Source organism: Toxorhynchites rutilus, chromosome 2, assembly GCF_029784135.1.
Source record: "Toxorhynchites rutilus septentrionalis strain SRP chromosome 2, ASM2978413v1, whole genome shotgun sequence".
NCBI classification, from domain to species: Eukaryota; Metazoa; Arthropoda; class Insecta; order Diptera; family Culicidae; genus Toxorhynchites; species Toxorhynchites rutilus.
Genome location: NC_073745.1, coordinates 131,691,050 through 131,708,902, shown reverse-complemented (window position 1 = coordinate 131,708,902; position 17,853 = coordinate 131,691,050). Strand labels below are relative to the sequence as shown.

The following is a 17,853-nucleotide window of genomic DNA, read 5'->3' as shown; positions in this document are numbered from 1 at the left end:
AGCTGCTCACAGTAGAGAACCGAGTTGAGAGTCTGGCCATAGTTGAGCAGCTCATAGTGGATGATTCCCTTCCAATCCCTTCAAACACTCAGCAAAACCTTCCTGGCCGTCAATCCGGGCTTGGCGATGGTTTGGGCCGGCTCACCGCGCTTAGACCACGACTTTTTTCGCTTTAGGTTGTCGTACGTGATCCACTTTTCATCACCAGTCACCATCTTCTTCAAAAATGGGTCGAGTTCGTTCCGTTTCAGCAGTGCATCGCAGGCGTTGATTCGGTCTAAAAGATTTTTTGCGTCAACTCGTGTGGCACCCATACATCCAGTTTATTTGGAATCCAATCTTCTGCAAATGGTTCCAAAAGGTTCTATGGTCTATACCCAGTTCCTGGCCAATCGAGCGAGTGCTCACATGCCGGTCTACTTGGATGATTTCAACGATGTTCTCGGTTTCCACGACGATTGGCCTACCAGTACAGGGTGTATCTTCGACAGCCACTACACCAGAATGAAATCGATCAAACCAACGCTGTGCTGTGCGAATCGTTACAGTATCGGGTCCATAAACTGCACGAATTTTTTCGGCCGCCTTCGTTGCAGTTTTACCTCGCAGATAGTAAAAACGTAAAATATGGCGAATTTCTTGCTTGGTGAACTCCATCTTTGACGCGCTATAACTTGAGACTGAAAAGGACAATCACAACACTGTCAAAACGCACAGATTGTCGTCTTTAAATAGCCGTATAGTATGACCCGATGCGATAAGTACAACACAAGATATGTTTAAGTGTGTGCCATATATTGACAATATACGACATTTCTTTTTCCCCAACCCAATATTAATTCCTAGAAATTGACGGAATTCCAATACTTTGAAAAATTATACCTTTTCGAGAAAATATTTATTTATTCATTCATCACTATCAACAGGCCTGAACATAAGTTCCCTAATGATACTAATACTACAATACCTAATATCTACTTAAAACTATACCTAACTGGAAAGAGCGGTCAAGTATGCCTTTTTCAAGCTTGCACGAGATAAGTGAAAGTCATAAAACAAGTAGCAATGGTTAAAAACACGAGACAAACTCGATACAGGTTCGTTGTAACCGTAATTTGTACGAGAGTGAGGAAAGCGGAGAAAAGTATGAGAACGCAGATTACGAAGGCGTAGGTTAAAATTGATCAACTGAAGAAGATCAGCACAGTCGATTTTCGAAGAAATCAGATCTAATATGAATGTACATCCCTACGTAAGCTCAGCAAATCGAGTCCGATCAATTTACAACGATCTTCATAGCTTGGTAGATTCGGAGGATCCCTCCAGGGTAAGTTGCGTAGGTCGAAACGGACGAATTTTCGCTGAATAGCCTCAATCCGCTGAACTCCATTTTGATAGTAGGGAGACCATACTATGCACGCGTATACTATCCAAGAGTAGAGCGGACTAGAGCACAATAGCTCTCTATTTGATACAATGTGGGTCTTTGAACTGCTTGGTGACGCGAAAAATGAAGCCTAAGATCCTAGATGTCTTGGTGATGATGTACGAGATATGATCGCGGAATGTTAGCTCAGAATCTAGGACGATACCAAGGTCTTTGATAGTTATAACACGGTTTGAGGGGATATTACGTATTTTATACGAAAATGTAACAGGCGATCTGAATTACGGGAAAATTTATAAGAGCTATCGAGAGCTGTAAATTCCATTCCTCTTCAATTCAACAATTGTTTGATCTCCAACACTTCTTTCGCGAAACCAACGAGAAAACAAGAGAAATCAATAAAACGATCAAACGCATGTTGCATACTGATCTGTTTCGACTGCCCGCCAAACGATGGACATTCCCAAATTCGTGGTTTTTTCACGTTTTATGTTTTCTCTCAATTAGCGTTGAAGTCGAGCCGAAAGCTAGTATTCGTCGTATTCATGTGAAACCTGTTTACTGTTCAGAAGGGGACATATTCAGCGTGCCGCGACTAGCGTCAATCGCAGCGGATAAGTTTCCACCACCGGACATATAATCGTTCATTCTCAAGTTCAACACGCGTCGGAGCACCAGAGATGAACAGTCTAGTGTTAGCACTGGCATTAGTGCTACTGTCCGAGAACCGGCTAATAAGTGCACAGGTGTGTATAAATTGGTGTATGTGCAACTCTCTGTCGTTTTTTATGATTCATCCGTCAATCACTGTCGGTGCATCAAAAGCAGTAATAGGAGGTGTTAGTAAATAAACAGAAGGTATTAACTACCAGCGAACCGTTATGAGACGCGCTTTTCGATAGCTCCATGTTGCTGCTAAGTTATACTAATTGATACATTAATACTGTTAAGCGAAAGGCAAATAAATTTACTGTATTAGTAACACTTCACGTTGTTTCGCGTAGGAATGTGCGGGAAGATGTGTTAAAAAAGATGAGTGCAAAGTACCCGGTAGCACCGATGTCATTGTGGTTCCCGATGTGCCTGCTCTTCCGGGAACAGAAGGATACGTTGATTTGAGGTGAGAAATGGTGGTCACAACAATGTACTAGAATTAAACAAATCAAGTTATTATAGATTTGGAGACGGATGCGATCGGCTGGAAACATGCTGTAACGAAAAAGATGTAATCCCCAGCGTTCCCAAAGCTGAAGTCTCATTCGACCGATGCGGCGAGCGAAATCTCAATGGTATTGGATACAGATTGGTGGGGAACAAAGTCGGTGTATCTGAATATGGTAATGGACAACAAAATCAATAGTTCAATTGATGGTTTCACTTTTATTTTTTATTTTTTTCAGGCGAGTTTCCTTGGACATTGATGGTGCTAAAAACGGAAATGGTACTCGATATTCCGAAGGATGCTTATGTGTGTGCAGCATCTTTAATAGCTCCGAACTTAGCGCTGACGGCAGCTCATTGTGTGATTAAACATAAAAGTGAAGCTTATCATGTTCGTGCGGGCGAATGGGATACCAATACTGCAAAGGAATTGTTCCCTACCCAGGTGAGGCATCTTTGCTTTTTTTCGATTTTCTTCATAACTAGCTAGATTTATTTTAGACTCGCAACGTAGTAGATGTAATCATTCACGAGAACTATAATCAGCTACACCACAACAACATTGCGTTGCTGAAGCTGGAAACACCATTTGATGCGGACAAAAACGTACAGACGATCTGTTTACCTCCCGCAAATGCTAATTTTGATGGATATGATTGTTTCACCGGTGCATGGGGAAAAGAGAAGTTCAACGAAGGAAAGCTGCAAAATATTCTCCGCAGAGTGGAAGTGCCGGTCATTCCCCATAGCAAGTGTCAGGATGCTTTCAGGACTACTCGTCTAGGGGCATATTTCACGCTGGATAAAAGCTACATGTGCGCCGGTGGCGAAGAAGACGTTGACGTTTGTACGGGCGACGGTGGAGCTCCACTCGCTTGTGCGATCTCCGATGGCAGTGGCCGCTACTATCAGTCAGGAATTGTGGCTTGGGGCATAGGGTGTGGCAAAAAGGATATACCCGGGGCTTATACCGATGTGACCAAATTTGTAGATTGGATTCTGACCAAGATGACCGCACTAGGTGTAGATCCGAAACCGGCAATGTATTCGAAATAGTAGAAGGCGGAAATACATATATTCCATAATCCAAAACGTACTTTATGAAAACCAAATACAATCAATTAATTACGTATGTCATTATTTATACTAGTTTTAATAGAATATCATATTTGAAGTAATTTTTTTTACCAATATCGGAAATTTTCGAAATATCGGATTATTTCAATTTCTTCAACATAAACGATTGCAAGTTGATTCAACCGTTATGTTTCAGGTTTCCGAAAAATAAGCCAACTTCTTGCAATACTATTGTCAAGTTGACGAATAGTGCTTGTTAGGGATATCATAAGAACGGATATGGCTTTGTCTTCATTAACTCTTTGTGGTCGTTTGTCTGCTCTCAGCCACCACAGCAAGAAACCATGCTAATCTCATATTTTACTCAAACAAGTATCAGTTTATGCTTTTCCTTAACGAAGTTTGATGTCTAGTGAACCTGTTCACGGATCAATACGTTGCTCCTATGAGTAATAGATAACGGTAGTCAGTATCAAACAAAGTAGTCACCCACACAAGACAACGCACAGTGTGTTGATAGCAAAAAAAATGTGGGACAAAAATCATAACAGCAGAATTTAGCCATTGTAACACTTCGTTGTGATGGAAAAGATTGTTCATAAGTATCTGGACTACTGTTTGCATAAGTGTCTCATGTTATTTGAATAATCGCATAAGTGTCTCAAGCGACAAAATATTTGTTCTTCTAAAACGAAAAGTTCTGATAATCTCGGACCACAGAAATCATTATTTGAGTAACTACTGGCTCAAATTATGTTGAAGTAGTTGTTTTTAAAGAGCAAAATAATGATTTGCCTAAGTGTATTATATGATCTGAATAATCTCATGTAAAAAACCTTTGTTTGCTAAAAGAGAAAAGTATTGATCTTTTCGGATACACATTGCTGGCATTAATTACACATTTATTACATCAATTGCAAAAGTTTCTCATATACAACGGATAATGAAACTAAAATTATGTATTTATTATACTTCATATGATTTATTCTTGGATAGGGTTACGGAAGATTTCACAAGAAAACGAATCATAAAATATAATTTTTATATAAAAACACCACATCAAAACACATTGTTAAGTTAACACATATACAAAGTTTAGCAAAAAATAAAAACAATGTTTATTTTCCATGATCTTGAATTTATCATTGCTTTTTAGAGGAAAAATAATTCCGACCAGTACGACACCCATGCCCAAATTTAATATTGGGTTAGGAAAAAAGAAATGTCGTATATTGTCAATATATGGCACACATTTAAACATATCTTGTGTTGTACTTATCGCATCGGGTCATACTATACGGCTATTTAAAGACGACAATCTGTGCTACAAGTGTCGTTTTGTGATTGTGTTGTGATTGTCCTTTTCAGTCTCAAGTTGTAGCGCGTCAAAGATGGAGTCCACCAAGCAAGAAATTCGCCATATTTTCCGTTTTTACTACCTGCGAGGTAAAGCTGCAACGAAGGCGACCGAAAAAATTCGTGTAGTTTATGGACCCGATACTGTAACGATTCGCACAGCACAGCGTTCGTTTGATCGATTTCGTTCTGGTGTAGTGGCTGTCGAAGATACACCCTGTACTGGTAGGCCAATCGTCGTGGAAACCGATAAAATCATTGAAATCATCCAAGTAGACCGGCATGTGAGCACTCGCTCGATTGGCCAGAGACTGGGTATAGACCATAAAACCGTTTGGAATCATTTGCAGAAGATTGGATTCCAAAAATGCTGGATGTATGGGTTCCACAAGAGTTGACGCAAAAAATTCTTTTAAACCGAATCAACGCATGCGATGCACTGCTGAAACGGAACGAACTCGACCCATTTTTGAAGAAGATGGTGACTGGTGATGAAAAGTGGATCACGTACGACAACCTCAAGCGAAAAAAGTCGTGGTCGAAGCGCGGTGAGCCGGCCCCAATCATCACTAAGCCCGGATTGACGGCCAGGAAGGTTTTGCTGTGTGTTTGGTGGGATTGGGATTCTAAATGGCAACAAGTTTGCGAACAAAACGGTGCATATTTGACTTAAATTGGATAATTTTAAGTATGTTAAATAAAGCCTCAAATTTCGATCAGGAATACGACATTTCTTTTTCCCCAACCCTATACGACCGCAAAGGGCTAATACTAACTTTTTATTGTAAAGGATGATTTCCAAGCGTTTAATTTTTGATCCACAGGATAAAAACTGTAAAATTGTAAAAAAAATAAAATTCATTGGGAGTTAAGAATAATTTTCTAAAGATTACTTCATGTGAAGGTTGGCCACGACAAAGTTTTAGGTCGTACATTGTAAAGTCTTATTTTGATTAACTTTTTCAACAACAAGTGTGATGTTATATTGTAGTGCTTGAATCGATGCGGTTTTGTCGGTGAGATTTTTGGCATACCCTCAAAAATAGCCCAACGGAGTCGAATCGCACAATCTAGGGAGTCAATTCAATGGTCCAAAACAAGAAATGAATTGAACTCTGCGTAATAGTTTCGTGTGCTGTGTGGCATGTGGCACCGGCTTGTTAAAACCACATGTCAACCAAATTTAGTTCGTGTATTTAGGGTAGAAAAAGATAGAAACCATAGAGATCATAATTGACAAAAACGTAATGTTGTCATTTTCGTCTGTAAAGTAGTATGGACTGATTTCTCCGGACCACCTATCAAACCAAACAGTACACTCAAACTACCCTTGGCAGAAAATATATAACTCTTGGCGGTAAAGATGCCTTTTCTTGTGTTAAAGCGTCAAATGCACAAATATAAGCAGTATGCATGGAACATACCTCTCATTTTATAAGCCTGAATGTCAGCTTGGATTATACCCCAAATGTCCCAAACGACGGCAAGCAGGAATCGACCCAAGACCGACTTAGTTGTAAAGCTATTCCATACAACCACGCTATCCACGAAACTACTGAACAATGGTCAAGAGAACGTATTTAAGTGAAAATTTGCATTTGGAGCTCGACAGTTATTCTTTAGACAAAAATGGTCTTCGGCAATGTTGTTATATATGATGGAGCACTCATTTTAATGTTGTCAAAAATAAGGTGATCGAAATTTTAGGAGAAATAAAAAATACAACTTTCTAATCTTTATAGATAGATGTAAATATAGTTTGACAATGTTGTTGCACCTGTTGCTTCAAGCAACTTTGCAGAACAATTTTTTTTCATTTATGAATACAACCGATTTATCGCTTTTGCTCTAAGTTACATTAGGGCCACCATGAAAAAATGGGTTTCTTGTGTAGCATACGCATGAATCATCCGACTATCTATGACTTTATGACTTTGTTGGACTTTTACACCCATATAATTTTGGAACGAATCTTAAACACTATACAACGAAATCAGTTCATTTCCTAGACATGTGCTTACTAACATTATTCTGTTTCAGTCATACATACTGATTATAGCGGAACAATGACTGTGAGTCATGTTGATTATTTTTCAATCATCATAGTAAAGCTGACGCATAATTGCAGCGCGCAGCACATACTTTACGACCATAAGCGAGCGTAATAAACTGACCTACTTTACGACCGTGCGCGTATACTCGATGAAACATAACAAGCGCGCGCCAAACAAACCAAACTTCCATGTTTATGTTTATGTTCAATTCTCTTACTAACTTAGAATAAGGAAACAAAAATGTAAGAATTTATAAAACTTTGTGAATTGAATAAACAGGAGGACAGTCGAGTTCGGAACGCAAAGGGATCATGATGTTATTCCTGATGACCAAACCCTCAGGCGGAACAGATGCCCTTTTTGTCCGCCACTCTTGCTCTAACTTTTATTTTTCAAATTCTAGATGCAAACTGTCTTCAAAAGATTTTTAGAGCTTACCAAGACAAATATTTTGCGATATAAAGGGTGTGTCACATCAAATTGCATCACGGAAAAAACGCTGTAGAAATTCGCCCAGTAGACCCATCCTTTTGATAATTTTAGACAGTAAAATAAAAACTATTAAACAACTTTTGGCATTTTCTTTTTATTCATACTTCGAGCCCAAGCCCGTATGCTCGCACCTTCCTCTTTACCCCGTCCATAAGATTCTGTACAACGTCAGGTTGTAGTTTTTTTTGAACAGAAATCCATTTTCTCTTGAAGTCCGCCTCCGATTTGACAACTTTTGGGTTCTTCCGGAGGGCCTGCTTCATAATCGCCCAATATTTCTCTATTGGGCGAAGCTCCGGCGCGTTGGGCGGGTTCATTTCCTTTGGCACGAAGGTGACCCCGTTGGCTTCGTACCACTCCAACACGTCCTTTGAATAGTGGCACGAAGCGAGATCCGGCCTGAAGATGGTCGGGCCCTCGTGCTGCTTCAATAGTGGTAGTAAGCGCTTCTGTAGGCACTCCTTAAGGTAAACCTGCCGGTTTACCGTGCCGGTCATCACGAAGGGGGCGCTCCGCTTTCCGCAAGAGCAGATCGCTTGCCACACCATGTACTTTTTGGCAAACTTGGATAGTTTCTGCTTGCGAATCTCCTCCGGAACGCTGAATTTGTCCTCTGCGGAGAAGAACAACAGGCCCGGCAGCTGACGAAAGTCCGCTTTGACGTAGGTTTCTTCGTCCATTACCAGGCAATGCGGCTTCGTTAGCATTTCGGTGTACAGCTTCCGGGCTCGCGTCTTCCCCACCATGTTTGGCCTTTCGTCGCGGTTAGGCCTTCTGAACCATGTATGTACGCAGGCCCTCCCGCTGCTTGGTCCGCTGGACGAATGAACTTGACAAATTCAGCTTATTGGCGACATCCCGGACCGAACTTCTCGGATCACGGCTAAACTGCTTAACTACGCGCTTTTGATCTTTTTCACTGACGGAGCATCCATTTTTGCCGTTCTTCACCTTCCGGTCGATGGTTAGGTTCTCGAAGTATCGTTTTAGTACTCTGCTGACCGTGGATTGGACGATTCTCAGCATCTTACCGATGTCCCGATGTGACAACTCCGGATTCTCGAAATGAGTGCACAGGATTAATTCACGAAGCTCTTTTTCGTTCGACGACATTTTTCCAAATTTACGAAAAAATGACAGTGAAGCATGGCCAACGTGATCTATACACTCTTATCTGATTATAAGCGAAAACTGAAGATATAATTCCTAAAAATTAAATTTCTACAGCGTTTTTTCCGTGATTTGATGTGACACACCCTTTAGAACATGTCAACATCTCAACCCTACTTAAAATAATTGATATTTCTTCCCCAAAATTACGCCCTTTTCATCTACTCCGGCGATTTTTTCAGGGGCCAAAATTTAAAAAACATGTTGACGACATTTGAAAGGGCATATTTGACTCTACATTATGTGAAATCTTCAAAACAATGTTATGTTTTCGTTTTGAGTAAACTAAATTTGAAATCATGAGTTTTTGGATAATAACATCAATAACTTTGAGTATGATTAAGATATTGACAACTTCTAAAAGTCGTCCGAGGACAACTTTGTTGTAGAATATAAGTTGGAGCCAAAAACCGTTTTTTTCATGATCATTCTAATGAAACTTAGATAGATAGCGCTAAAAACAACTTTGTCGAAGACCGTTAATCTCTAGATAAAAACTTGTTACATATGATGGAGCGCTAATTTTAATGCTATTAAAAATAGGGTGATCAAAATTATAGACGAAATGAAAAAAAAATTATTTATCTCTATAGATAAATGTAAACGTAGTTCGATAATGTTGTAGATCCAATTATTTTAATCAACTTTGTAGAATTTTTTTTTCTATCTCTTGATATAACTGATTTACATTTTTTTATTTCTGAGTTGCTGAAGGGTGATACAACGGGGGGTCTTTTATATTGAAAATTCTACATCAAAAATGTCTTCGGATGACTTTTAGAACTGATCGAAATAAATATTTTGCAATGCAGAACATATCAATAACTTAATCCTACTCAAAGTTATTGATGTGTTTTCAACCAAAAACTTCAAATTCCAAATTAGGTTTACCCAAAAACAAAGAAAAAACATAGGTTTTAAAATGTCACATTATGTAGAGTCAAATATTCCTTTTCAAATGCCGCCAATAAAAAAAAACTATGTTTTCCCCAGAAAGAGTGAATAACAAATGAAAATGACGTATTTTTGGAGAAGAAACATCAATAACTTTGAGAACATTTGCTAAATATATACTTTGGGCATACATTTGACAATCAAATAAGGCAATATTGCTTATTCGGCCTTTCCATGCCAAACCGATATAGTGGTTCTCAGATTTTCGTGAAAAATTGGTTTTTTATTTATTTTTTTATTCCATTCTAAGATGGTCCGACAAATAAAAAAAAACCAAAAGACAACCTTCTAAACAATTAATTTCAATATGGATAACGGTATGGAGTTCCTTATATTCCGCGAAAGATTGATTACCTCATTTCAATCTAAATAATTTATGATTAAAAAAACAATCATCAAAATTGATTCAAATCTCTATGTATTAAATGATAGTCTAGGGTTAGAGGAGGTGTTCTGGCGTAGTGGTAAAATCCGTACCTCTCACGCTAAAGGTCACGTGTTCAATTCTCACTCCTGACATTCTTCCGAAATGAAAGTAGAGTCACAAACCAGTCAAAGTGTTGAAAAACACTATAACAAATAACCATAACAAAAAAATAGCTAATGATTAGAAATTATAATTGACTGAATATTCCATGATCTTGAAAATCCAAGATGGCGGCTGCTACAAAATGGCAGATTACATATTTTATCAGAACCACTTTAATGTGGTTATCAAATGAAAGGGCTTGACTAGTAGAACACAGTTATTTGTGAAAAATGTAAATCCAAGATGGCGGCCGCTACAAAATGGCTAAATAATGTATATATTTTCTCAAAATTCCATCAATATGAGTATCGAATGAAAGGGCTTGGCCAGTAAAACACAATTATTTATGGAAAATGTAAATCAAAGATGGCGACCGCTACAAAATGGTTCATTACATATTTTCTCAGAACCCCATCAATATGGGTATCAGTAATACAGGTAATACAGTAATTTATGAAAAATGTAAATCCAAAATGGCCGCCACCACAGAATGGCGCCATATATATTTTTAAAAATCTCATCAATATGGATATGAAAACAAAGTTCTCGACTAGTAGAACATAGCAGATCATGAAAAATCCAACTCCAAGATGGCCGCAGTCCCCAAACAACTAATTACTTTTTAAATGGTTTCATTCAGCTTGAACTGCTTGTATGTATGTTTGAATGTTTATAGGATTGGCCCACATTAATAGACATTTGAACTCGTTCCTGTTGACTGATTGATCTGAAATTTGGAAGATACCTGTAATTCTACTATCATTATAAAACTACGTATTCCATGATCTTCAAAAATTCAATTAGGCCGTCGCTAACAAATAGCAAAAACGATTTTATTTTAGTCTCATCATTGCCCAAAATTAATGAAGGAACGGATGTGATAACTACTAATTGCAACTTGTCTAGTTATTTTCTAGCTTTCAGTACATTAAACCGTTTAATTTAAAAAGTTTTTTTTTATTATTTTATTCTCTAATTTTTAGTAAATTATCTGTATCATCAGTATACTTCTCTACATTAAAATCATTCAAAAAAAATTTTTTTTTTATATTTTTATTTCTTACCTTACTTTATTTGGAATATTTTGATGATGTACTGTGTTCTATTAGTCAAATCATTTCATTTGATACCAATATTGAGGGGTTTGCAAAAAATACATAGTCGACCATTTTGTGGCGGTAACTTTTTCGAACTTATGTTGTTCATAGTGTAGTGTATTCTCCATGTCAAGCCATTCAGCCATTTTTTGGCGGTGGCCAAATTGAATTTTTCAAGACCCTGGAATACGCAGTTTTATAATGACAGCATAATTAAAGGTATGATCCAAATTTCAGATCAATCAGTCAACAGGAACGGGGTCAATTTTCTATTAATGTGAGCCAATCTTACAAACATTCAATTATACATACAAACAGTTCATGCTGAATGAAACCATTTAAAAAGTAATTAGTTGTTTGAGGACTGCGGCCGTCTTGGAGTTAGATTTTTCATGATCTGCTATGTTCTACTAGTCGAGAACTTTCTTTTGATACCCATATTGATCTGTGAAAATATGTAATCCGCCATTTTATTTATTTATTTATTTATTTATCACCGTCTCGAATTGTTTATAATTCCTCAGACTGAATCCTTATATTAAATTCTTAATCATATTTTTAAAGACAGTTTTGGACACGTTAAAATCGAACACAGCACAAGCACTATTGAATTCACGGAAACAATTCTCTAAGGGGTTATGGAATCCGTAGGAAGTCCTATGGCGATTGATAAACAATAGATCTCGCTCTCGCAATCAAAATTTCCATTTAACAGATCAAACACAAATATTTTTTGAAGGTTGGCACGCCTAGAAGCTAACGATTCCAACGCGATCAGTCTGCAGCGGCTCAAGTAGTCGGGAAAACGGTCTGGATCTATCCAAGGCAGTTGTCGGAGAGCATATCTAATGAAACTACGCTGTACTCTCTCCATTCGTGTGATTTGGGTGCTGTGAAACGGAGACCACACGCAGACAGCATACATTTTGTAGTGGCCGCCATTTTGGATTTGCATTTTTCATAAATAACTGTGTTCTACTATTCAAGCCCTTTCATTTGATACCCATATTGATGGGTTTCTGAGAAAATATGAAATCCTCCATTTTGTAGTGGCCGCCATATTGGATTTACATTTTTCATAAATAACTGTATTCTACTAGTCAAGCCCTTTCATTTGATATCCATATTCATGGGGTTCTGAGAAAATATGTAATCCGCCATTTTGTACTGGCCGCCATCTGGAATTTGCATTTTTCATAAATAACTGTATTCTACTAATCAAGCCCATTCATTTGATACCTATATTGATCGAGGTCTGAGAAAATATGAAATCTGCCATTTTGTAGTGGCCGCCATTTTGGATTTGCAGTTTTCATAATTAACTGCATTCTACTTATCTGCCCTTTCATTTGATACCCATATTAGCTATTCAATATAGAATTATTATACAATTGTTCAAAATTTCCGAAAATCAAAAATAAAACACTCCGGAAAATCGAGTCTAAAATTCCGGATAATCGAATCTCGGATAATCGAGTCCGACCTGTATACTCGTTTTTTGATTATTCAAAAGTACTGTGTGTAGGATAGTAGATAGGATAGTGTAGAAAAATTGCGAAACTTGTGAACAAGTCGAAGTCTGCTGTGTACCAAACTATCAGGAAGCTTGAAGAGCACAATACTCTTGAAGATTTTCCAATAGCTAGAACCAGAAGAGATGCTTCCAATCCACAAATCGAGAAGAAATGTGTGAAGCTTTTGCTGTCCGATAAATCTGAATCTGTACGGAAAATTGCTAAAAAACTTATTGTTAGCGTCGGAACCGTTTAAAATACCAAACAGACCAACAACATCAGAACCAACAAGAAACAGAAGACATCGAAACGGACCGCGGAACAGCATGAACGAGCAAAGGAGAGATGCCGGAGATTGGATACGATTCTAAAAAAGCGAAGAAACTGTTGCATTTCGATCGATGATGGAACTTATTGCAAACACAACAACACTTCCGGGCCCACAATTTTTTAATCCTATTGGCAAGAAAGTACAGGATGCCAAATGCTCGATTAGGATGAACAAGTTTGGCAAGAGAGTGCTCGTATGGCAAGCTATTTTTTCTCGTGAGAAAAAAGTTAGTCGTATTTCACAAGAATTCACACAGAATTTTATTGATGTTCTGGCCAGACCTTGCATTCACTCAATACGCTGCAGCCTCCCTCAAACTGCTGAAGAAATACGAGATCAAATTCGTCGAAAAAACTAATAATCCATCAAATTGTCCAGAACTACGCCCGGTTGAACAATACTGGGCATTTATAAAGATGTATCTTCAGATACATGATAGAGATGATAGAGAAGCACAATCAATCGATGAGTTCAAGAAAATATGGTCTTCAAGCCGAAAAGTTAACCTGGAAACTATGAAGAGTTTTATGAAAGGAGTACGGGGCTAAGTTCATCAGTTTTATAATTAGATGACCTTGATTAGGTTTTTCATTTTGTATTTTTTGTAGAGTAATAAATCTCATCTTGTAAAAAAAAAGTGTACAAATTGATTGAAAAATAATAAAGGTATCACCGAAACAAAGTGTCCGTTTGATAAAATGGATAGTCTTGATTACTGATAATTTAACCACGTTACAGTCAGTCGCTATAAATAATTGTAGGTGTATGGTAGTCTAGTCGCACAGCAATATTGAGCGAAGATTGGAAACATGTTAACTTTTTAATAAATGTAAAAATAATAATAAAAAGATTTTGTTTGTAGGGTCTTGCACGATGTAGGGTCTAGTAGGATGTAGGAAGAGCTAGAAGCTTTATTGAATGAGCATGATGAAATTTGATATTTATCAAATCACACATACACGGATTGCAAAACGACAATCACGCTATTGTCATCAATCCTGATAAACACCAGTTGGAGAGCACGTTTGTAAATCCAATGCGCATGTTGTTGAAAACGTTGCTGGAATCGTGATAGGTAACTGCACAGCAACGCGAGAAATTGTGATTCGAAGAAGAAACAATAATCTGGAGTTCATCGTCGTTGACACAGATCGTTCATACGACTCTCTCCATATTATACTTTGATGGAACTGAAGTTTTATCGTTCGTCTCCTCATCGCAGTATAACTTGCGTCATCTTTATCAGTACTTCGTTGAGATTTCCATGCCAAGTAACACACCTTGGATGTATTCAGAGTGACAAGTTCTAGAATATTTGTGACCACAGTGTAACTCAGAAGAAATTTCTTTGGCGAAAAATCCTCAGGCCGTTTTAAAGAGATAAAGAGATAAGACGGATATTGCATAAATATTAGACAACGAGATCCAGTCACAGATTCATTCATTATGAACATCATTACTTCTTTTTAATTATTACTAATGAACATATGGTTGGAGGAGATGAACCAAACAAGAGAGTGCGCTCAATGGATTTCTATGAGTATCATATGATGATTCGAAGTGGTCAGGCTAACGCCATCCGATTCATAGGACACCATCAACAGAAGCATCGTAAGGATGAATACATTCACTTGCGAGTCGCTATCATGCGCAACGTCGACACAGCCTTTTAAATTGCCATGCCAAAACGCAATGCATCGTCATGGCATTAAAGCACGTGTGTACAAACAAGAAATGAAGCCTTAAATGAGCGAAATTGTACGAATTAGGTTGTATGGATACATATACATGTAGCTTGGTTATTCAACAAAATACGCCCTGTGGAAAATGTTAGTGTAAATTCCTCGAAAATCCCATATCTGTATACACTAGAGTGCCAATGATTGTATGGGAAAAAAGTGACCTTCGAATTTTCGAAGCGAACATGATTAAAAATGTTGATTCCCACGAAAAACTACCCTATGCAAAATTTCAGCTCAATAGGACTTCATTTACCAGTGTCGCACAGCCGCTAAAGTTTGAGTTTTTTGAAAACCGGAAAATCACCCAAGGGGGAGTAAAAGAAACGCGTTTTTTCCGCGGATTTTCTAACTAACGCGTTTTCTACGCGGATTTTCCAATCAACGCGGGTTCTTTAACGCGGGACTGGTGTTAAAAACCCGAGGCAATATCACATCTCTCCCTCAGCTTACATTTTTCCCTCATGCTCGCTTAGAGCATATGACAGTAATTAGTAGTGATGAAACGGATAGCAGCTTGGCCGGGTACCGGATAGCATGATATTCGGCTTTTTATTTGCGAATATGAAACTGGAAGAAACTGTATTATTAAATTAATATTAATTCCAGAAAATCTTGTTAATAACTCTTTAGAATGACCACCAAATGTGAGGATCGTGATTGCGATCGATTCGAGGTGTTTTCACATAACGGTCAATTTCGTTATTTTTCCTGAACCCTTCGCTAACTATATGTGCAATCTCATCTTTGTTCAAATGCTTTTCATGCAGTAAAATGATGAATTACCTCGAATATACAGGAGAGGTTAGATCTTATAATTCTTGTTATTTCATCAAACGATATCAGAAGCCAAACGTATAGGCATGAACGTATGGGCATGAACCAAAAATAGGATTACATTTTAGGGAGAAGGATCAACATATTTTTGCATTAATATAATAATAAGGATTTTCTATCACAATGATGAAATGCTTGTGGGGTGTTTCTTCGGGGATAATAATCTGAGAGACTTCACTACAAAACATGCTTTATGGCATTATGGAGCTATACGTTTGGCTTCTGATATCGTTTGATGAAATAACAAGAATTATAAGATCTAACCTCTCCTGTATATTCGAGGTAATTCATCATTTTACTGCATGAAAAGCATTTGGACAAAGATAAGATTGCACATATAGTTAGCGAAGGGTTCAGGAAAAATAACGAAATTGACCGTTATGTGAAAACACCTCGAATCGATCGCAATCACGATCCTTACATTTGGTGGTCATTCTAAAGAGTTATTAACAAGATTTTCTGGAATTAATATTAATTTAATTTTTAAAACAATCTAACATTTCAATAATTAAACATTATTTTTAATTATGTATGAATGATGTTAATGGGCTATTTTGTTATGGTTTATCTTGTGTTAATGAGAAATTATTTATATTTTCTAATACCTATCTGGATAGCAAATATTGGCCGGATATACCGGACACCGGATAGTTACCGAATATCCGTTTCATCTCTAGTAATTAGTGCTTATGACGGAAATTAGTGCCGCACCAGCAAGTGTTCAATAGATTTGTTTTGCGGATTTTCCAATCAACGCAGATTTTCGAATTAACGTGGATTTTTTTATCGCGTTTTTTAACGAGGTACGTATCCCTCGCGTAAAAAAAATACTGGGTATACTGATATTCATATTCTGAAATCCGATGCAATGGTCAAACGGATCGCAATTTTGCATCCTGTAATCCGTTTGACTCAAGTTCAATACAGTTTCGAAGCAATATAGTCATGCAGTTTGACAATGACGAGATTGAGCTTCGTGTTTCATTTTTAGGAAGCGAAAATGGTAAAGGATTTTTGGGTGGAATATACACGCTTTAAAATCGAAAATTATAACCGAAACCTAGCCCTACCGTAGCAAATATGCATGCTATTTAACAGAATGACATATTCTCTGCAAGTGGTAAAAAATCTTGAAAGGAAATCGTGCCTGATAATTATTTTATAATATGGATACAGGTTTTGTCGGAAATGCAAGGAAATTGAAAAAAAAAGTTAGGTTAAGGTCAGACTATACCTTCTAAGTGAAGTAAAACCCCGATTATCCGCGAGGGGATGATCCGCGGTGCTATAGAACTATAGTAAGAGTATATTCTATACTCTTACTATAGAATGAAAAACAACATTTTGTTAGTTGCGATAGATGCGTAGAAATATTCCCTATCAAGTGATGCAAACATCTCTCCTATCCAGTACGAAATGTTCGAGCTATAAGCATTCGAAATCTTTCATTTTTTCCTGCATGTTCTGTGTTTAGGTTTTCATTTTACCCTCCATATATTCCGGTTAGACGTAGTCCCACGTCAAAAGCATTTCTTGTATGTCAGTGATGATGAAATCTTAAACGAAAACAGTTTCTGATAATAACTTCATATTTCCATGAATTTTTTATCATTTGCAGAAAACGTGTTACTCTATTAGATAGAGTATGTACGTAAATTTACCTATAGAGTAAACCATTTTCACGGAGGTAAATCTACTTTTCTTGTAAAGTAGAAAAATAAAGTTAAGAAAATCAACAAATTAGTTTAACTAGCTAATTAGTGGCGTACTTGTCGTTTTCAGAATAGACAGCTAACTTTATAACCGCTAGGTATCGTTCATGAATTGGGAAACCAAGGATATGCCTCTATCTGATCATCCGACCTGAAAAGCAAATTTAAATCGTAAATATTAGAATGAAAATTATTACTCGATATTATTCGAATACAGTAGAACCCCAATTATCCGCGGAATAGTCTGGCAACGTCACCTCGGATAACGAAAATCGCGGATAACGCAATAGAAGGCTTAAAATAAAGTGCCAACGCGAAAAAATATATTTCAGTATGTTTTATCAATACAGAAATCATTAAACTATCCATCTGCATGGTCGTGTATAGCAGAGGACAGACAATGTAAAAGCCATGACCAAAACAAAAGATCATGAACATACCAC

At 37.4% G+C, this 17,853-nt stretch overlaps 1 protein-coding gene across 1 annotated transcript; it reads left to right on the top strand.

Moving 5' to 3' along the window:
* The first annotated feature begins 1,975 nt into the window (after positions 1–1,975).
* On the top strand, positions 1,976–3,688 carry LOC129769465 (phenoloxidase-activating factor 2-like). Its single transcript, XM_055771759.1, has 5 exons — positions 1,976–2,133; positions 2,392–2,507; positions 2,564–2,724; positions 2,788–2,993; positions 3,050–3,688. Exons 1-5 carry the CDS (start codon positions 2,068–2,070, stop codon positions 3,602–3,604), a joined length of 1,104 nt encoding a protein of 367 aa, XP_055627734.1. The 5' UTR covers positions 1,976–2,067; the 3' UTR covers positions 3,605–3,688.
* The last annotated feature ends 14,165 nt before the right edge of the window (positions 3,689–17,853 follow it).

Bases quoted from the DNA above. Each gene is read 5' to 3' on its own strand.
- LOC129769465 (XM_055771759.1), top strand. From the start codon at position 2,068: ATGAACAGTCTAGTGTTAGCACTGGCATTAGTGCTACTGTCCGAGAAC. The intron at 2,508-2,563 runs GTGAGAAATGGT...AAGTTATTATAG, and splicing joins GAAGGATACGTTGATTTGAG to ATTTGGAGACGGATGCGATC. The intron at 2,994-3,049 runs GTGAGGCATCTT...GATTTATTTTAG, and splicing joins AGGAATTGTTCCCTACCCAG to ACTCGCAACGTAGTAGATGT.